Source organism: Pelodiscus sinensis, chromosome 6 (assembly GCF_049634645.1).
Source record: "Pelodiscus sinensis isolate JC-2024 chromosome 6, ASM4963464v1, whole genome shotgun sequence".
NCBI lineage: Eukaryota > Metazoa > Chordata > Testudines > Trionychidae > Pelodiscus > Pelodiscus sinensis.
The window spans coordinates 125,081,483-125,103,729 of record NC_134716.1 but is presented as its reverse complement, the minus strand read 5'-3'; the positions used below and the strand labels follow the sequence as shown (position 1 = coordinate 125,103,729).

The 22,247-nt window shown below is 47.6% G+C and overlaps 1 protein-coding gene across 13 annotated transcripts in view; it reads right to left on the bottom strand.

Moving 5' to 3' along the window:
* CELF4 (CUGBP Elav-like family member 4) overlaps window positions 1-22,247 on the bottom strand; it is a 996,171-nt gene that overhangs the window by 477,278 nt on the left and 496,646 nt on the right. For all 13 annotated transcript variants that reach the window (XM_075932760.1, XM_075932759.1, XM_075932762.1 and 10 more), the window contains exon 3: window positions 5,378-5,426. In XM_075932760.1, coding sequence (XP_075788875.1) covers window positions 5,378-5,426 — 49 coding nt within the window. The remainder of the gene's footprint in view (window positions 1-5,377; window positions 5,427-22,247) is intronic.

Genomic DNA, 22,247 nt, shown 5'->3' with positions numbered 1-22,247 from the left:
CCCCAAATAACGAAATCCTGCAAGTCATCAGAAATGCACGCCAATCACAGCTTGACAGCCACCACCGTCACCTCCTTCCTGCAGAAAAGCCAGTGGGAGAGACAGAGAGACGTGTTTGTTCAGTGAAGCTTTGCGTGCAGAAGGCACTGTAATGGAATTAAATGGAGACCGTCTTGCAAAACCCTCTAATCCCTCTCTGCAAGACATTGCTACCTTTCAACTCTCAACCACCTTTGGACTTTATTTAACATGCTTTTGGTTTTGTTTAGTCTAGCAATTTTCAGTGAATCTTACATAAGGCCCGGGAGATCTCCTGACACCACTCCCAGTGTGTTTTCGTTCAGGGATTAGCATGGGGTCAGTGTTCTCACATTGTGTATCCATCTCTTTGCATGTCTTCCTTTATGGATCCTCTCCGTGGCTCTGGGAGGGAAGAATCCATCTTCACATCACTAACAGAGCAACTGGAGTAGAAGAAGGGTCCCTTGTGTTTAACAATCTTGAGACCAATACAAGCCCGGGGAATCTAGAGGCTGGCTTTATCCCAAGTTCACATCAAGTGCTGCTGCCAAAGTTTCTAGCTAATGCAAGAGATAGGAGGATGGTCAGGTTAAAATGAGAACTGGTTCAAAACTTTCGCTCCAAATCACTCCCTAAAGCTAAAACCTTGCCCGAGGTTCAGTAAACTTTTCCCGTTTTGTGCAGGCCCGAGGATGGGCCTGGGAGCCAAAGTCTTCTGACCTGATGGAAAAGTCCTGGAAGAATGAATAGAATTGCTAACACTTTAAGATGGATGTTTTCACAATGATAGAATTCAGGGTGCCTATGCATGGGGAGGGGAGAGACAGAGGCCAGTCTCCCGAATAATCGTCAGAACTTCTGCAGCCCCAGGGATGTGGGGTGAGGGAAGGAAGGGCAAACTTCTGCTGGAGCTGGGGAGACAGAGGGAGGGAGGGTTTCTGCAAGGGCTTGGAAGGGGGAAATGAGCTTCTGCCAGGGGGCAGGAGGGGGGGTTGCTCAGAACATGCCCCCTCAAAATGGGTCCAAGTTAAATTTCTGCACACACCCCTGATGGAAGTTAGCATGGCATTATAACCTTTCTATAGACAGCAATGCAAGCTAAGAGAATCATTTCCTATTACAATCTCTCCTGTAGGGGTGAAACTCCGCCAACCCTGCCATCCAGGGGAGTTTTACAGTTGACTTCTCATGAAGCCAATGGTTTGTGCTGGGTTTCTAGAATAATGTCCAACCCTACTGATTTCCCACAGAGACATATTGATTTTACCCTAGTAAAACCCTTACAAAGAATGTAATCAAATGACGACCGTCCAATGAGTCCTCTGAACCATCCTTAAGAATTCAATAGAAGGGACCCCACTCTATTAAATTCTGAATTTCAAGAATTTCTTAGAACTCTTGTGAAATTTACAAAACAGGTTTCCTCTTCTAATTTAAACCATTGCACTCCCAAGAAAAATACAATTAAAAATCAATCATTTGGCATGCAATGGGCACTTAGGCTAATGAAGAGTATGGAAAAGTGCTGTCATCTTCCAAACCAGATGCCAACATATTGTAAGAGGAGACGTCTAAACACATTGAAACCAAGGAAAACAAGATAAAACCCGACTTCTTCCTTTCTCATGGTATGTCTAGACTACATGCCTCTGCCGGCAGAGGCATGTAAATTAGACTACCTGACATAGTCAATGAAATGGGGATTTAAATATCCCCCGCTTCATTAAAATAAAAATGGCCGCCACACTGTGCCTGCTCAACTCCTCATTGGCACAGCGTGGCAGTCAAGACATGCATCAGTCAACAGGAAACGCCTTTGTCGACCGCTCCCTTATGCCTCGTGAAACGAAGTTTACAGGATTGGTCGGCAAAGGCTTCCCTTGTCAACCAATTCGCTTCTTGACTGCCACGTTGTGCCGACAATTAGCTGAGCCGGCATAGCATGGCAGCCACTTTTATTTTAATGAAGCGGGGGATATTTAAATCCCCGCTTCATTGACTATGTTGGGTAGTCTAATTTACATGCCTCTGCCGGCAGAGGTATGTATTCTAGACATACCCTCAGAGTCGATTCTGGGTTCAAATTTGTTTCAATTTTTGGATGACGATTTGGGGAAAATCTGGAGCTTCTTATGTAATTGAAATTCATGAGTCCATCATTGCAGAGAACAAGCCCCATTTCAGAGGGACAGTTTTCAGTAGACCTTCCCAGTGAACTGCCCGATAAACGATTCTCCCTGTAATATGATTCCAGGGCACCAAACATTTTCCCAGAGGCAGGGGCAAAAGGAATGGCACATGTGTGGTGGATCTGGGGGAAGCCGGAGGCTTTTGCTCTACAGCTGTGGGTTAGAGCCAGTCCCTTTCCTCCCCACATGAGACAGGTGCTGGGTATAATAACTACAACTTAAGTTTCTTTGTTGCCGAAGCTGACCTTTATCTTGCAGCCCTAATGATGTCTTTTGATGTGCTCCTAACATACACGGCTTCCTCTTTAGCATTCTCCTGGCTCTTTCTGCTGTAACCAGTGGGCTCACAAGAAACGTACGTTTCCATACAATGCCTCCCCCGGGTGCCAATTGTTCTTTTTTCCCATAGTTGCCCTTGAGTCATGCTGTCCTGCAACTTCGCGCGCCCAGAAGCAGCCTGTCAGCCGGGAATTCAGACAACGTGGCTTTCATGTCAATGCCAAATGAACTAGCCTGGGTCCTGTCTTAGGTCCTGTCTTAGGTCCTGCCGCGGGATGCGATCAACAAGGGTAGGGGCTGGAGAAGGGTGATCATTAGCTAAAATACAGCGGGGAGGCTACTGTCAGTGTGAGGGGTAAAGATGATTCAAACAACCACCGATGTGTTTTGCAGTTCCAACCCACCTTCCTGAAAGCAGCTGCAGCTGGCAAGAGAGGCTTACAACCCAGTCTAGGACATCAGGCGTGTGTCTGCTATTCGCTCTCAGCATACAAGGGAGTGATCTGGAGACACATGCCCTGCAGAAGCACGAAGCAAACTGGCTGGCCTAATTATTATTGTTGGGAGTGTCTAATTAAGCAGACAAAAGACCACCCCTGCACACAGGCTGTCATGGTGGCTGGAATGCGCAGCTGGGCCCAGCTGTCTGCGAGGAGCAGATCTGGGAGGTCTTGGCTTGACCAGGGCCCTGGGCTTGCTGATTCGCACGGAAATATGGGCCCGGGTCTTCAGAGAGCGTCAGTCAACATGGCTCTGCTGAAAAGTGGAGGATTTCATTGCTCTCCATGCGCTGAGAAGCCGAGGCTTTGCGTAAAGGAGAAACCATGACACAAGCATTCCTAACCGATACCCTTGGGATGTGCCGTTCCCCAGACCTGCTTTTATTTATACAGGTAGCACCTCAGACTCACACAGTGCGAGATTTCTCTCTGCCTTGATTACATAGTAGAGGAGCTATTCCAGCAAGCCTCTGCCTACCCAGTGATCCCCAATAATCAATCGTTCGGAACCTCTATCAACCCACCCGTTCCACCTTTGCGTAACGCCAGGTCTTCCTCTATGCCGGGGTGGGAACCTAGCTTGCCTGGATACAACCCCCAAACACTCAGCCCCCTCCAACACTGGGGAGCCTGCACTGGCTCTACAGTGCCCCCACTACTCTATGGGGCAGGTGCACACAATCTACTGGGCTGAGCGCCTCTAGGATCTGGTGTGCGAGGGGTATGTGGGCAGTATCTTTCTCCTTCTCATTCAGGGGCCACAGGGACGGGGGTTTATCAGCTTCTCACCTCTGTGCGGCCCCTGACTGATTTTTCTGTGGGTCAGTGGCCCCCGGCCACCCCTGCTCTATGCTTTCCAGTTGAATCCAGCCATTGATGAATTTCAGCCACTGGTTATATGCAGTCAAAGCACTGGAATGCCAATGCATTGACGAAACAGAATGTAACTTCTGTTCGTTCATTGTGATTTGCTGCACTCCCTTTAGGTGCGTGTGGCTGGATAATTCAGCCATTGACAATAGGAAGATGAATGCACATTCATGACAAAAGGGCTCAAAGAGTTTGTATGCAGAGAAGAATCAGACTATTACGGATAGAAACTCTGTCCTATTCAGGCTCCGCAGTTGCTTCTATAAGAGCTAGCATGCACTAGGCAAGTCGTCCTTGACATCACCCCCCCTAGTTGGTTGAGTGACCAACAATACCAACCTCTTATTTCAATCAAAGGAGTAGGAGGAGATTTGACTGGAGTAGGAAGAAACCACCAGGTAAATCGAAACAGGGAGATACACCCACACCATAGATTCTGATACATAAATAATACTGAATAAGAAAGAGTTGTTGGCCACATAAACCTTATGTGCACAATTAAATCAGTTCTGAGACCACATCTGACAAACACCTTCCAGTTTAAAGGAAAGTCAGTGAAGCATCTCCGAGCTTTTCAATACAATTTTGTTTGAAAACCACCCAATGGAGGCAAACCATTTGGGGTGATCCCACTGGGTAGTCACTAAAAAAGAGGCATCAACAGCTAGCTCTCTAAGCAAATGGAAACAGGAGGGGCAGATTTTGAGCTCAGTTACTTGTGTGCAGACCCAGAGAAGCTGAGCCACTAAGAAGAGGGTTGCCAGGTGTCCGGTTTTCACCCCGATAGTCTGGCATTTGTGGCCCCTGCCCGGTAAAAAAAACAAAAAACAGAAAATACTGGACATACAAAATGTCCGGAATTTCCTGTTTTTCTCGAATGGAAGGCCAGTGGGGACGTTCTTTAAAGGTGCAGTGACCTTTTTTGATGTTCGTGTTGCTCAACAACTTTGGTCCTCCCTTTTTTTTCCCCCCCAAACAATTTTTTTCCTGACATGTTCAGGATTTTTTGGTGAAATTATCTGGCAACTCTACTTCTAGGGCTTATTCATCAGGCTTTCCGGGTACAGGTGCTTTCTCCAAAGGCAGAGATGCTTCAATCCATGTTTCATCATCAGAGGGAAACACAAGGGCTGGAGACATAGAGAAACGCCCACCTGGTTCTAACCCAACTAAACATCACTGCTGTTTGGCCTAAAGGCAACGCCCCGTCTGCAACTGATCGGTGGCTGCCAAAGCGGTGAAACTTTGATAAGTCAGCGTCTGATGGTTCATTTCTTAACAAGGCAGTTATTTGTTTCCCAGGCAGTCGCTGGCACCTGCCTGCCTTTTAAAATCAAATAATAATTGAATATGAGGAAAGTGAGACGAAGTAACGGAGATTTAATAAAGAGAATCTTTGCTGCAGAGGGAATTTCTTTGGCAGTGATTACGTTGCTAATTGATCAGCGCATTGCCTGAGAGAAGCCAGAGACAACAATTATACTTAGCACAGTGGCTGAGAGCAATGCAGTCAACTACCTCCTCGGCTTTCGCTGTCCGCTGGCTTCACCTGGATCGGTCTGTTCATCTGCAGGGAAAACAAAAAGAGAAGCACAATGAACAACGGCGTTCTCTGCATGTGCAAAGCAGCTGGCAAGCAACACACCAGCCACGAATGACACACACAAGGCCAGATCGCCTCGCTGATGTTAGTTGGTGTCACTCTGTTGAGGTCTACGTCAACCAGCTGTGGATATCTTGGCCACTGAAAGGTTAGGAGCTGGGCACCAACTAGCCAGCAGTCCAGGACCCATTCAGGACTCAAGAGGAACAGAAACAAGTGCTGTTCACTTTGGCCAGTTATGTCCTCTCTTAGGGAGACAGGTGATGGACATGGGAGAGTGCCTGCATAACGCCAACAGGAAGAACCGAACCTGGGACCTCTGGAGCCTCATGCATAAGCCTCTACCGCACGAACTATAAAGCTAGGCTGTGGAGTAAACTCATTCTCTCTCCCTGAAGGAGCTCTAAGGACTACTTCATGGAACAGCGAGCCACACCTGGAAGGTGCATCTCCCTTTAGTGTTCTGGAGGGAATCAACACAGCTCATCCTCTCAAAGATCTGTCCCGCCTCCCCCCCCACAATATTTTTGCGTATTGGATCAAGATAAAAAGTCTCTACCCAGGAATGATCCCAACCAGCAGTTAAATGCAGCCATCTCAGGGGAAAGGGAGGGTCATAGTAGCTAGGTAGGAGCAGGCAACAAGAATGCAGAACAGTGAAGAGAAGGAACGAAGGGTACGTCTAGACTACATGGCTCCGTCGACGATTTGTTTGTTCGGCAAAGGGAAATGAATCCGTGATTTAAATAATCATGGCTTCATTTAAATTTAAATGGCTGCCCCGCTCCGCCGATCAGCTGTTTGTCGGCAGATCAGGGCAGTCTGGATGCTCCCCTGTCGACATGAAAGCCCTTTATCGACCTCCCCATTAAACCTCATCCTACGAGGCATAACGGGGAGGTCGATAAAGGGCTTTCAGGTCAGCGCGGGAGCGTCCAGACTAGCGCGCTGAGCCGACAAACAGCTGATCAGCTGTTTGTCGGCTCAGCGCGGCAGCCATTTAAATTTAAATGAAGCCGCGATTATTTAAATCACGGCTTCATTTCCCTTTGCCGATCAGCCTAATCTACATGGCTCCATCGACGGAGCCATGTAGTTTAGATACACCCTAATAGGGACTGAAGAGGGAGACAGAGCAGGGAACTTCACCCCCTTACTTCCCAACCAGGGGCCAACAACCATGTGGCTGGGGGGAGCAGTAATGCCGGAAACCCAAGGGAGGGGTGAGGTGACTCCTGCCCGCCCTCCACCTGAGCCGTCAGAACAACATGCTTTGACAGTAGCAGAACTGCTCGGGCAGTTTTTTGCTCTCAGGTAGAACAAAGGAGGATTTCAGGAATGGCCCGGATTCCTTCTAGAGGCTTTGCTGCAAACCACGGCCTCTGCCACTTCCTTCCTCTCTTGCAAAGAGTGTGGCACAGCGAGAGAGAACATGCCAGCATCACACATGTGCATGGCAAACCACCTGCTCTTGCAATGAGGGCTATGCAGCACGCTCTTTTGTTTGTATCTTGTATGACTCATGTTCCTATTCTTGCCACTCTCCCCACCTGTGACTTGACTAGTTATGTACCTAGGAGCTCCACAGTCCTTTCCTTTAACCTTCCCCAGCCCGCTTTTACCCGTTGGTCCATCTGGGCTGACTCACTCCCCGTTATTTTTGGCTAATCTCGGTTGTACAGCAAAGTTGGCTTTTTTCGCCCCACTTTTGGGAAGTATTTCAGAACGGTCTTGATTTACTCTAATTGCTCCGCAAACATGTTTAGTATTAAAAAGCTATCAAAGTGGCTGACAAGTAGGTTAACATGATGGAAGGCCTGGAGGATCCTGCCACATTGTTGTCTCAAGGGGGGAATGTACTTAGACAGAAAGAGACTACCGGTATTATCACACTCACGTTCACCAGAAGAGAGGTCTGACTTGTAGCTCAGGCTACGTCTACAATTCAGCCTTTGTTGGCAGAGACAATGCAAATGAAGTGCTCATTAGCATTTCTTACACTCTCATTTGCATAGTCTCTTCCGATCCATTTTGCAGAAAAGGTTTTTGCGTCATTTAGTGCAATCCCCCCCTTTTGTGCAAGAGCCTTTATTCCTCAAAAAAGTAGATATACAGGATCTTGCGCAAAACGGTTTTTTGCCCCGTCTACACTGTGGTTTTTGTGTGTAAAAACCTCTATCGCAAAAATGGGTCAGAAGAGACTATGCAAATGAGAGCGCGAGAAATGCTAATGAGTGCTTCATTTGCATTGTCTCTGCCAACACAGGCTGCAGTGTAGACGTAGCCTCAGTGGCTCTGGACCCTCGAGGACAACATCTGCCCAACCTGATGCTCAGTGAAGTCAGAGGAATGGAACCAGCACAACCAGTAGCAGAATTGGGCCACGTGGCTTTACTCTGTCTATAGTTTCGGAGTTGTAATGACCCATGGCACATTCACTGACACCGAGGCATATTAGCTGGGATGGACTTCAACAGCAAAATCACAAGCCGCTATTATTTCAGCAGTACCAGACTGGCTTGAAGGAGAGGAATTTGTTCCAGTCTGTGGGGCCAGCCACTAGAGGAAGACCGGATCAAACAGTGCATTCCACAATATCAGTGACTCATCTCAGGTAGAGGGCTATAAAGAAAGACTTCGAGTTCAGCTGTGGGGCCCATGGAGAGCCAGGACAGCTTGAGAGAAAACTCCTATTCATTGCTCTAGAGCATAGGTTCCCAAACTGGGGGGCATGAAGAAATTCCAGGGGTGGCGTGAGGTGTCCCAGCCCTCCCCTTAAATCTGCCTCCCCCCAAGAAAAAGCCCGGTCCATCTGGTAAAAAAATTCAGGGGAGGATGGAGTGTCCCGGGTAGACTTCAAAATGGCTGCCTTTAAAGGGCAATGCCTGCTCTGTTCTTAAAAGGGCAGCTTTTTTTTTTTTTTTGCTCAACAAGTTTTGCTGCTATTTTTTTTGGGGGGGGGCTATGAGAGTTTCTCAAAAATCAACATGGGGCGTGATGCTGAAAAGTTTGGGAACCACTGCCCTAGAGGAAGGGCCTGATGTGATCAACTGCAAGTGGAATTGCCACCAGGTGGATGTGAATGTGGGACCTCTGGAGCTTAGTGTAGGAGCCTCTACAGCTTAAGCTATAAAACCAGCTGGCTCTCAGCTTAGACTGTAGAGCTCCCTAGTTCTTATCTCTCGCTGTAAGTGGTCTAAGCACCACTACACGGGACAGTGACCCACACTAGGGCTACGTCTACACTGCAGGCTTCTTGCACAAGAACTTTTTGTGCAAGAGCTCGTCCACACTGCCATGGACGCTCTTGTGCAAGAAAGCTCTGATGGCCATTCGCAGAATGACCATCAGAGCATCTGTGCTTTTTCTGACAGGGATTTCTTGTGCAAGAAACCCCTGTTGTGCGTCCACACAAACATTTTTGCACAAGAGCTCTTGTGCAAAAAGGCTTATTCCTCGTAGAAAGAGGAATAACTCCTGCACAAAAGCCCTGTCTTCTGACGATCTACTGTACTTTTTCTTGCACAAAAACGTGCTTGTAGTGTGGACGCGCTGTGAGTTTTTGTGTAAAAATGGTCACTTTTGCGCAAAAACTCTGCAGTGTAGACGTAGCCTCGGTGTGTGGGTTACACAAGCAGTGTGGGGAGATAGCCAGAGTCCCAGAGAATGCTGAGGGAAACTGATACCAGTGGTCACTTCTTTCTGAAAACAGGCAATCCGACAGGGCTGGTGAGAAGGAAAAAGGAGGGAGAGAGAAGAGGCAGAGGCTCGAGGGAAGAGGGAGGGAAGAAGCATCCAGTGGAGGGGAAAAAACTGGGGAAATGAATAAGTAAAAGGCTAGTGTAATTTAGTGTGCATTATGATTTATGCACTTGACAATTTCTTTATAGACCAAAGAGAAAGTGCTGTGTTCACAGAGCCCATAATACAAATTGAGATCATCTTGACATGAAAGACACCAATTATATGGAGACACATTGAGAGGGAAATAATTAAGCTTCCTCTCTCCATCCATAAAACTTCCTGCTCATGGAGAAAGTCTGGGGGCAGGGAGGCAGCTCTGGGGAAGAGGCAGGGGAATAAAGGCAGAGGGACAGGAGTTGCCTGCTCCGAGGAAAGGGAATTCAGAAAGTTGCGCTCCTCAGAGTTTCCTACACCATTTCCATTTGGGAAGAGGGCATTTTCCTGGGGAGGAAGCCAGAGTCTAGATCCCAATCCACGGATCACAAGGGGGTCTACCAGTGGCAAGAGGCATCCTCACAGAGCCCCCTTGCCTCTGATTTGCTGGTTGGCTTTGCATGGGGCTTTCTGGAGACGGACTCCCAGGTTCTCTGAGTACTGTGGTAGTAACCTGGAATGAACCTGAAGGAAGGAGCATAGGTCTCCGGTGGCCCCAGGAAGCCAGTCTGTGGGAGCATGGCTAGAATGCTCACTGCGTTTGCATTACCTCCATAAAAAGTTCTCTTACAAGAGATCCAATTCAGTTTTAGAAACATGGAATCCGCTCACAGCTAGCACATGGGCCCAGCTGTCTACGGAACCCGCCAAAGGAGAGACGCCCCTGGAATGCAAAGGGAAGAGTGTGTTAAATCAGCCTTACTAACTTGTGCAGCCTCCCACCAGTGCATTGGGAGGGGGAAGACCCAGAGGAGATAGCCTGGGTCCCTGGACGCCCATCCCCCCAGGGCACTCCGTGGGGACACCTGGCGCATCTTCCATGGGGTCCGGCGGCTTTACTCCACGTGCAGGGGATACCCAGGGCCTGGAGTGGGGAGGTGCTTTTCCGGGGAGATCCTGGAGCCCTGTCGGCTCATATCCCAGTGCCCTCGGGTTACAGCAGGAGTGGGTCTGTGCTCGGAAGCCTTGTCTGATGTCCTGAGCCAACACGTCCATTTAGCCTGTGCTCAAGATGGGCATAAGTCTTCAGTGGGGATCTGAATCCAGCAGGATCTGAATGGGTCTGGTTTGCCACCCTCTTACACTAGCGTGAGTGGGGAGTAACGCCGCCAAAGTGAATGGATTGATGCCCCTGGGTAATCAGCATAACATTGGAGGTAGGGATACAGTGCTAGCAGGCCCATAGGCATCTCACTAGCCTGTCACATCTCCCTTCAAAGACAGAGGAGATCCAGGTTCCTACCCATCCTGGCTAATAGCCATTGATGGACCTAACCTCCATGAATCTATCTTACTCTTATTTGAACCCTGTTAAAGTTCTAGCCTTCACCGCATCCTCTGGCAAGGAGTTCCACAGCCATTCTGTCTATGGGATTTACCGTTGCCTTTTCTGACTGAGGCTGTGTCCAGACTCCATGCCTCCGTCGACGGAGGCATGTAGATTAGCCAGATCGGAAGAGGGAAATGAAGCCGCGATTAAAATAATCGCGGCTTCATTTAAATTTAAATGGCTGCCCCGATCTGCCGATCAGCTGTTTGTCGGCAGATCGGGAGAGTCTGGACGCGATGCCCCGACAAAGAAGCCTTTCTTCATCGACACAGGTAAACCTGGTTTCACGAGGCTTACCTGTGTCGATGAAGAAAGGCTTCTTTGTCGGGGCATCGCGTCCAGACTCTCCCGATCTGCCGACAAACAGCTGATCGGCAGATCGGGGCAGCCATTTAAATTTAAATGAAGCCGCGATTATTTTAATCGCGGCTTCATTTCCCTCTTCCGATCTGGCTAATCTACATGCCTCCGTCGACGGAGGCATGGAGTCTGGACACAGCCAGAGAGAACGAAGCTGGCAAAAAACAGATAGGAGCCAGTGGGGAACATAAGAACGGCCGTACTGGGTCAGACCAAAGGTCCATCTAGCCCAGTATCCTGTCTGCTGACAGTGGCCAGCACCAGGTGCCCCAGAGAGGGTGGACCGAAGACAATGATCAAGCGATTTGTCTCCTGCCATCTCTCTCCAGCCTCTGACAAACAGAGGCCAAGGACACCATTTTATCCCCTGGCTAATAGCCTTTTGTGGACCTAACCTCCATGAAATTATCTAGCTTCTCTTTAAACGCTATACAATCATACACAAAGGTCCTACTGAACTATAACACAGGAAGGCACGCAACGTCTGACTGACAATACGTAGGAAGGCTTTGATACAAACACGAGCAGCTGAAATACCAAGATGGATGAACTCGAGTGCCTGGCGTGAAATAAGCATATGGATACACCAGGCAGCCCAGAAGCTTGGATGAGGATGGACAATCAGTGGGCATGGTAATACGAGGGTACCGAATGAATAGTAATGACAAGAGTAGGTTGCACTGGGTAGGGAAAGGCACTGGGTGGGAAAGGAAACATATGTCACCAAAAGTGAAAACCTTCAGTGATTCCAACTGGACCATAGAATCTCAAGGGGTGCAAAATCCATGCTTGAACAATGGGATTATATAGCAGTAGGAATAGCCTACCGGCCACCTGACTAGAAGGGTGACAGTGATTGTGAAGTGCTTGGGAAGGTTAAAGAGGCTACCAAGCCAGAAAATGCAGTAGCAGGAGATTTCAACCATCGCCATGTTGACTGGGTGCCTATCATCTGTGGAATGGATGCAGAGATGAAATGTCTAGACACCAGAAATGACCGCTTCTTGGAGCAACATATCCCGGAACAGATAAGGGGAAAGGCACTGCTTGATTTAGTCCTACGTAGAGCACAGGATCTGGTCTGCGAGGTGATACAGCTGAGCACCTCAATTCTAGCGACCATGAGGCAATTACATTTAACATCTTTGGAGGGGTGGGGGAGGGGACATCAAGAAACCTACCACAGTAGTATTTAACCTGAAAAATGAAGAAGATGGATCAGTCTGTAATTGCCCAGATCTATTCATTTTATCTGAAACATCAGGCAAAGGCCACTGTGGGATGACAGGCTACTGGGCTCAATATATAAGAACGGCCATGCTAGGTCCATCTAGACCAGTGTCCTGTCTGCTGTCAGTGGCCAATGCCAGGTGCCCCAGAGGGAGTGAACAGAACAGGGAATCATCAAGTGATCCCTCCCCTCTCGCCCATTCCCAGCCTCTGACAGAAGCTAGGGACACCATTCCTACCCATCCTGGCTAATAGCCACTGGTGGACCTAACCTCCATGAATGTATCTAGCTCTTCTTTGAACCCTGTTAAAGTCCTGGCCTTCACAACATCCTATGGCAAGGAGTTCCACAGGTTGACTATGTGTTGCATGAAGAAATAATTCCTTTTGTTTGTTTTAAACCAGATACATATTAACCATTGTTCTGACCCAGTGCAGCCATTCTTACGTTCTAATGACACGGCACTGCAGCCTTTACAGAACTGCTGCACCACAGGAATTAGAGATACAACAGCCTGTTTACACTATTCACCTATTTTGCCTTTGCCCGTGCATGGTCGCATCCTGTGCTATTGTTTACAACAGTGTTTGTGACTCTTCACTCTCAATGATTCCCGATCGGCTGACGCTATTATTTAATTTCACCAGTGAATTCACCAGAGCCTGGTAAACACATGGATTTATCCCAAACTCATTCAGCTACATCTTTCAAGGGTAGAAGGGCTCCCTTTTCAGGACCTGATTCGTTGATTTTAAGGCAAGAAAGGACCATTTAGGATTTGTCTGTTTTGGGTACTTAACCCAGCTCGCTCCCCACACTGCAGCATCTGAGTGTGTCTCAGTCTTCAGTGTACAGCCCCTCACCCTATTCCCCAGAATCAGAGCAAGTGCTTTTGTGCCCATTTTACAGATGAACAGTTTAAGGCCTGAAAGCCCCCAGAGATCTGAGTCTGACCCCACCAGCTGCTCTAGGCACCCACTCTGCAGTAATGTCATGAAAGGGCTTTGTTGTGCAGGTTGAACTTCTAAAATTCGAGACTCTGGTGCGGCAACATCTGTAGTCCAGCAGGACCATGGATAGTGCTGGAACAGAGAGCCCTGGCTGGCCACGCTCAGGCCGGGTTGGCAGTGGGGAGCAAGGGCCTGAAGCAATCTCTATAATCCCTTGTCTGTCATTCCGCATCCAGAGACATTGCTTCTGGACACCGGAATAATACAGGCTGCCGTTATCTCACAGTGCAATGCTCCTTATTGCAGGCTTAATTCCCAGCTCTTTCTCCAGGCAGGGAACCCTACGTGTATTCCCAGCTCTGCCCCTGGTTTGTCCTCAGGCAAGTCACGGCAGTGCCCCATGCCTCAGTTTCCCCACCTGTGTCAGGACTTCTAGAAGTGCCGCTGTTTCATGACTTCTGTACCTTTTCAATGCAGCCCCATTCCAGGAGGCAAGAGTTGGGCCTTTTCATATATAAAACCATGTCAATAAAGTGGGTGGGTGATTTGGAAGTTTTTACGTGGCTCAGACAAATCACCTCCCCTGGTACCACTCTGAGTAACACTTCCTGTCTCCCATGATCCTTTGTGCTTTGCAGAGTCCGTCCCAACTGAGAGATTCCACTGCAGGTGTTACTAACATCTTTGCACTCCTGGGCCTCAGTGTAGATCCCCCCCCAGCCCCGCCATTGCCATCCCCCACCTCACTCGTGCTGACACCGTAAATACCAGCCCAAAACAGCCCGCTGTAACCCGCGCCATGCCCCACCCAGCCCCCAGCTGATTCTCCCCTGCACGTACAAACACGACATCATTTTTCATGTCCAATTACAGCCGCAGCGGTGCCACTGTTAAAAGACAGTGCAGGTACTCCTGTCAGAAAGGGTTTGAGTTACAAGAAGCGATGAATTACAGCAAGCCCTTTTTCAATTCTCTGCAGAAATGAAATGTCAGAGCTTGCTGCTGTATATTTCACAGCACCATCAGCTACAGGCCAGTGCAGGAATTAGACAGGGGACAGACGCTTCTCTGCCTTGTGATTTTTTTTAAGGTTCTTCTCCTCCACCCCATCTCACTTCCCTTTCTGCTCCCTCTGGCTTTGAAATTAATTTAGAGCAGGTAGAAGGATCGCCTGGGACTGGAAGGTGGAAAAGAGAGAGACAGCTGATTTCTCACTGATTCCATCTCTCTCCTTTTTCCTTCTCCCTCTCTCTCCCACTACCACCTTCTTCTTCAGTTCAGTCCCTCATTCATTCATCTTTCTAGTGCCATGCTGGTCCCAGAAGCCTCAGTTGGGTCGGAGACCCCAGTGCAGTAGGGGCTGTACAAACACAGGCCCCGGCCCCAAGCAGCTGTGGAATGGGTTTGAGACAGGACGCAAGGAGCAAGGGTGATGAGCACAAGGAAAGGAAGGGGAGAATCAGAAGAGTATTGTAATTGAATTCATAATTACACTGTCCATTCATGGGACAAGATAGACTCCAGCTCCCTCGCCCAGCTGGATAACCAGCAGTGCAGGGCTAAGTTGTTGGACTCAAGGCAGACATCTCTGGCTGGATGAATAGACCCTGCATTGTGCAGGACGTCTGAAATTATTTCTGTGCTCCCTTGTGACCTTTAACATCGCTCAAAGATTTTCAGACACTAGTTAAGGTCTGAAGATGCCTGGGGAGCAGATCAGATGAGTAAGAAGCGGCCTCTTCTACCTGCTCACTTTCCTGCCCAAAACTTCGATTTTACACCTATGAGGAAAATTTTTTGTTCTCCACATACCATTAGGCTAAGTGGGAGGCAATGTGGCTCAGGAAACTCCCAGGTTTCCAACTAGCCTGCTGGGCAAGACATGTCTTACTGCTCAGTGCCTCAGTTTCCCTCTATGTCAAATAGGGATAGTGCAACTGACCTCCATGGAAAAGCCCTTTCAGACCTCCTGATTAAAAGTGCTACACAGGAGGTAGGTGCAATAATTTCCTGTGCCCAAGTATCCACTCCCATGCCTAAAGTAGGTGCGCCAGCAGAAATTGGCTGCTTGTTTTGCTCTAGAAGCAGCAGCTCCCTAATGCAGCCTCAATTAGTGCAGATTACACCACCTCGATGCAGCTAGCTCTGTCCTCTCTAGACACCTCTGAACCGTTAGGACAACTTGCAACTCAGAATATCCATTGCATGGAGACTTGGAGCTAGGTGAATGCACGCCAGGATAAAAACTGAGTGGGAGGCTCAGGACAGACAGATGTAGGCAGAAAGTTACACAGCACATAGTCTGGGCCCCACAGCATAGTACCGTCAAGCCAGGCCAGTGTTTGTGATCTGATCCTGAGTCCACCGAGATGGATGGAAAGATTCCCATTGGCTCCAATTAGCTTTGGATCCTTCGTTTTCGAGAGGTCTCCAAGAGCACTCAGGTGCCGCAAGAGGTGAATGATGGTTCAGCAATTGACCCTCTGCCTTCTGAAGGCTGGAAATCTATCTCTCAGGGTTTGATTTAGCTGGTCTAGTAAGAATCCGCTAAGTTGACTGCTGATGGTGTCCCCATTGGTCCCAATACTCCACTACGTCACAAGGAGTAAGGGAAGTCGACAGGAAAGTTTCTCCCTTCAATATCCCCAACATCGCAGTGGACAGGCCACGGTCAGTCAAGCTAAGGTAGAACTCTGGCTATGACTTTCTCCCATAGTGCAGACCTGGGGCCTAAGACAGCACTAAACAAATGCCACAGCCACTAATAAGGCATGACTTGCTCTCCCTTGGCAACCATGTATTGACAAATGCTTTATGGGTGTAGGTTCATTGTTATCAGTGAGGCCCAGGTTGAATTCCCTGTTCTGCCACTGACTATTTATGTAACTATGGGCAAGTCACTTTGCCTCCTTGTGCCTCAGTTCCAAAGTGAGGATAATGGTACAGTCCTACCTTTTAAGGGTGTGGCAAGGAGACATAGCGTAACGGTTGTGAAGAACTTTGAGCTCTACCAATGAAAAGCGCTATGCAAGAGGCTGTGTTGCTACTCTACAAATCACTTGTGGTTATTAAAGATCTCAAGGCAATTTCCCAAAAATTGGAGTGTACACTGAGAGTCAAGTTACTCACACTGATAAGTGCTGGTAACATTGGGCCCAACAATTACTGTGTGATCTTTCAGGATTAAAGGCACTAAGGATATGTAAACTGTATTCATGTCAGGGTTGGAAAGGGCTGGAAATTCACTTATAATTTTGCTGTTTTTCATATCTGATTGCAAAGTTCTGGGCCTGATTCTGATGTACACCAGCAAGTCAAGAGCAACTCCGCTGAAGTGAAAGGAATTACCGTACAGGCTGAACCTCTCTAGTCTGGCACCCTCAGGACCTGACCTGTGCCAAACCAGAGAATTTGCCAGACCATGGGAGATGAATATTGTCTAGCAACATTACCAACACTTCCACTGCTTGCTGGGCTCTTAGAAGACATTAAGGCTGTGTCTAGACTGCAGGCTTCTTTCGAAAGAGCCTCTTTCGAAAGATCGCGTCTAGACAGCAGGCGGATCTTTCGATAGAGGAAATCCGCTTTTTCGAAAGAGAGCACCCAGCGAGTCTGGATGCTCTCTTTCGAAGACGGCCTCTTTACATTGTAGAACGCCTTCTTTCGAAAGAGGAACTTTCGAAAGAAGGCGTTCTTCCTCGTGAAACAAGGTTTACCGCCATCGAAAGAAAAGCCGCGTTCTTTCGAAATAATTTCGAAAGAACGCGGCTTGAGTCTGGACGCAGGGAAAGTTCTTTCGAAAAAAGGGTACTTTTTTCGAAAGAACCCCTGAGTGTGGACACGGCCTAAGGGGCAAATTAAAGCTAAGTTACAGCACAGAGCCAGGACTGGTGGCTGTAAACAAACTTTATGGGACTGCAAGAAACTTGGCCACACCCATGCTAAGTGGACACCCGGCTAACTCAAATCATGCCGAACTATGGATGTTGCCAGACCAGAGAGTGCCGGACTACAGAGGTTCAACCTGTAGTGCAAACCTACTGTCAGGGATAGCGGGTTCAAGCCAACCCTTTTTCTTTTTGCACAAACCAGATTTAGTATCAGTAGGTGTGAACTGCTGGAATTCTCGTGAAATTGACAGAGCGACATCAACTTCCACCCGCTGAGGATAGGGTCCTCATTTTTCTGATCTGTTAGCTGCAACTAAGTGGGGGAGGAGGGGAGATAACTGAAACAGCATTGGAAATAGCAGCCTGCTCACACCAGCAGCCTTCCCATACACAGGTGAGGGTCTGGAGACTTGCATGCAAAATAAGACCGCTCGAGCAGGCCCTGGTTAATTAAACAACAGGGAAAAACAATGAACTAACCAAGTTGTGGAAAATACCACGGCAGCATCTTGTAGGGGAGTGCTGGTCAGGAAGAATGTTTCTGAGATTATTCTAGTCCAAACCATATCTGTCTAGCATGGGCTCTTAATTCCTTTCCCCTCCCAGAAGAGACGTGTGTCAGAGACGTGTACACAAATAGATGAGAAGATCTGAAATGGGATTGCATGAGATAGGAAAAAAAATATCTTGAAGGGTTTGACCTTTACAAATCACTCAATGCTCTGGCGCCTTACCTCGGAGGATGATTGCTACTGGCCATCTCTGCTCGCCAAGAGTATTTTCTATATATCATATAAAACACATTATAATCCATCCATCTCACTATCGATTCATCTTACCACCTGTCTCGTGTATATAGATGAACCTAGAGGGCCCTTAAGTTCAGTGCGGGTTCATGCACAGAAACCTGTGGCTAGAAATCCCAAATTGCTTAACTGAGTAGTGTTTGGGGCTGTATTAGATGTGGTTAATGTAATACTTGTTGATGTGTTTAGTAGAATCCTGTATAAAGCTTTTACCATTCAAAATGTGCTACTGTTTGTTCCTTGGGATGTTAAGATTCTGGAACTCAAGCGTTGAGTGTGTCAGCTCTCAAATGACGCCAGTAAGCATTTGGAAAGCACCCAGCACCTCACTGGAATGCTCCACGCCTGGCAGGATTAAGCCCCTTCCGAGGAATGTCCCACAGGATGCCCGGAAGAATGAAGTCTTATTTTTCAGAGCAAGAGGGACAGCACCAGCTTTGTTTCACGAGTGCTGGTCACTGAACAAGCTGCTATTTTATATGCAAATCCACCTCCGCAAGAGCCAAGCCTCAGATCACACCGTAAAAAATCCACAGTAGGGTACAGTTACCTGGCTTGAATGACGTAGGGTCAGATTCTGAAAATGTGCACACAGGCCAGCAGTTGCTTGCAGTCCTATGCTAGGACTCAGGCAGTCAGGGACTGTGGGATCAGGCTCTTTAGAAAACCCCGTTCCTTTTAGGATTCTGACAGCACAGATGGTCAACTTCATTTGTTCTATGCTTTTCCCACCAGAGCCATAGTTTGCATCCAGGACCCTTGTGTCTGGCCATCTTTTAACACCGTGTTTCATTTTATAAGGGTTCTCTCTCTCTGCTTCTGACGCCAACAGCAAAGGGTGAATCCAATTCTGGGTCAGCAGCTCCCGCCCAACTCTGCAGGCAACACTCTCCCTGACTTCAGAGACGCATTGAGTGAGACCTTGGCCCTCATCCCTGCCCTACAGCGTTAGCCCTTCGCTGCTCGTGGCTGTCTGCGCAGGCCACTAAGATCAGAAGCACTGCCAAACCCCTCGCCCACGTGTGAGTGTTTTGCACGGACACACCGCTTAACAAAGAACCGTGCATTTAGAGTTGTGTAAATTAATTAGTCAATTTCACGCAGGGCTAGACTTGGTAAATAAAATCCTATTCTCCCCATTGGTATACCTAAAGAAGCAGCCGCATTGCTTTAACTCAGCTGACGTCCTCCTGGGAGCTCATTCAATGCCCCGTCCTTTTGGCAAAATATGCTCTCCTTACACCAGGCTAGTTCCATGACCGGAGTCTCCCCCTGTGCCTTTTCACGTCTTTTGGGAGGCTAGTACTGCTGACAGTATGTGTGTTGATCCTTACGCCGCACCATCCTCACTTCAATCTTTCCTGAGCTAGGACACACCCAGAACAGTTACATCTATTGGAGCAGCCTTTATCACCTCTGGCTGCATTGCAGCTAGATCCTATGTGAGAAAGACAAGGTAGGCAATGAAGTAACTTTTATCGGACCAACTTCTGTCTCTTCAGGCCCAGAAAAGGTCATCAGACGGTCAGAGCTAATTACAAGGTGAGACCAATTGTTTAGCAGAAGGGCTAAACACATGTTCCAGGAGATCATTTCAGATGAAGTGGTTAATTACCATCTCCATAGTCATAGGACATGGGAAGGTTAGTAGGCAACACAGTGTTATGAAGACTCATAAAAAACAATATTTCTGCTGAGTCCATGGTTTTTAGTGTCTAGTGGAGATATGAAGTGAAGCTCCCAAAATTGCCAGTTGAAGGTGTGCTGTAAGTTCCCATAGAGGATGAGGACGGTCAAATCAGAGCCATCCTCCCATAGAGGATGAGGACGGTCAAATCATTTGTGAAAAATGGTAGCCGCTGGGTACTAAAATCATAGACTCCTAGACTTATAGAAGTGGATGGAACCTCGAAACATCATCAAGTCCTGTCCTCTGAACTCATGGCAGGTCCAACCACCATCGAGACCAATGGTGGGCAACCTGCGGCCCATTGAGGTTCTACATGCGGCCCGTGAGACACTTAGTTTACTGTTGCCTACATGCAGGGTTGCCCGGTTCTTCTGTTTTCCATTCGTATGGGTTTTTTCCTACCGGGATTACTACAGTGACACACACGTAAAGCAAAGGCATGTGAAGAGAGAGGTGTGTGTTTTATCTTTTATCATTTTTCTGTCTGAGTTCCTTTGAGAGGGTAGCCAAGTGTCTAGTTTCACCCAAATAGTTGCTGTTGGGATATTTGCTGCTTTGGATGAGGTACAACACCTGCTGGGAGAGGTCTGTGTAAGACCCACGGACCTTTAAAAGGGAGTTGCGGTGGATACCAATTGTCATTGCAGTGGAGATCAGCAAATTTTGCATCGGTGGTTTGGCAAGGCCTAGTGTCACTCTGAGTTGTTGTGTCGTGGTGTATGGGGACGTTGCTTCTGAAATCGATCTTGGCGAAGTTGGGTGGTTGTTTGAAGACCTCAAGAAGTACCACTAGATGCCACTAATGGGCAGCTGACCATTCCCATGACACAAGGGAATCTTTGGTTGATGTACACCACTTCCTGGCATAGGTGGCATGGCTGGGTACATGACACATTTGTAATTCCCACCCACACACAGTATCTAGGACCGTCCAACCAGGTCTGAAGCAGTAGCTGCAATAGTGGCTACTGCTATAAAGAACCAGACCCATTATTTTAAATATTTAAATAGTTTTGTGAGCCAAAATATTTAGTCAACCAGCCAAATAGCCACATGTCAGCAAGACAAGGTGGGTGATGAAATAACTTTTATTGGAACGACCTCTGGTGGTGTACGAGGCAAGCGTTCGAGCTTCATGAAGTTCTTCTTCAGGTTCAGAAAAGGTCATCAGTGTCAGAGCTAATTACAAAGGGAGACCAATTGTTGGCTAGCATGTTGGATCTAGGAGGTGGACTCAAGCTGTGAATGAAAATCACACCTTTCGTTGTACTGGGGAAACTCTCTCATACAAGGCCTAACAGACTTTGGCTAAACTGAAACTAAAACCTGGTTTGAACTGAAATAAGCATCTTCACAGCCTATTACTCTGTCATTTCAAATCATGCCTCAAATTAAACCAGTGGAACTGCGCCCGGACAAAGCCCTTAGCCAAGCACTGCATCAGGCTTCTGGTTATTGGAGGTGTTAGCAGTAAAACAGGCAAATATTATTCTTACGAAATATCCGACCCTACCATGGAAGCACTTGGAGCGGTAACTTGAATTTCCTCATCTCTTGCAGGATGGAAATGTTTATTGAGGCTGCCAGCTTAAACCCAACCCGTGTCCACAAAATGGGGGAGATTTGCTTCCACTTTATGGAGTTCTAGGCGCCTTTGTCACACGAATGCCACCAACCCAACCTAAATGCTTCTTTCTTACATTGGGGAAGGAATTAAGGACGGGGAAGGTTTTAAAAAGCTCAGCAAAGTCCACTAACATATCCTGATCTCGGTCGATGTGGGGCCAAGGTAGACTGGCATAGCTCCAGTAAAGTCAATAGAGCGATGTCGATTTACATCAACTGGGGATCAGTCCCATTGATCTGTGAGGAGCTATTTGCTATTTGCACCACTCAAACACATCAGGTGCTGTGTTTTGATAATTAACTATACCAGACTTACTATCGTGATGATATCCCGGATCGATTAGACCATTCTTCAAAGCTGATCTGGGTAAACAGACACCTCAGCTGAGGAACAATGGAGGCTCTTCGAACCTGCCCTAGTTTACGATCGCAAGCTAATGATTCTGTTGTGCCAAACAAATGGACAGGTGTTTCAAAGTGATCAGGGATTTTTTTTCTGATTTATACTTGCAGGGCTGATTGCTGCTTATCTGTGGCCTTGTCCCATTTTTCCCTCCTAAAGAAAAAATATTTCTTCTAGGAATTTCAATGACAGCTTGCTTCTTAACCCCAAGATTAACGCATCACAGATGCTTTCCTCTTCTGCCTAACTATAACCAAACATTGCCTGCCTTTCTTTTTTTTTTCTGAACACCACCTTTGCATCAACATGTACCAATGCATTAAACAAGACATTCCATTAATTTCTTCATCATCATAACTTAAACCCAGGACATACCCTTTAAATATTCATTCAGCTATGAAAACTGGGCATTAAAATTTTAATAATGTCAAGCTCATTTGAACTGAGCTCCTGGGGGACTATTACGATACAATTAGAATAAATATGATGATTGATTTGGTGTAAAGGTTCACCTGTCCATGTCTGCTAATGGCTGGAATCCACCAGACGCCCGAGCATAGGAGCCGAGTGTTCCGTGTTATTTACTCCCATCTCCCTAACTC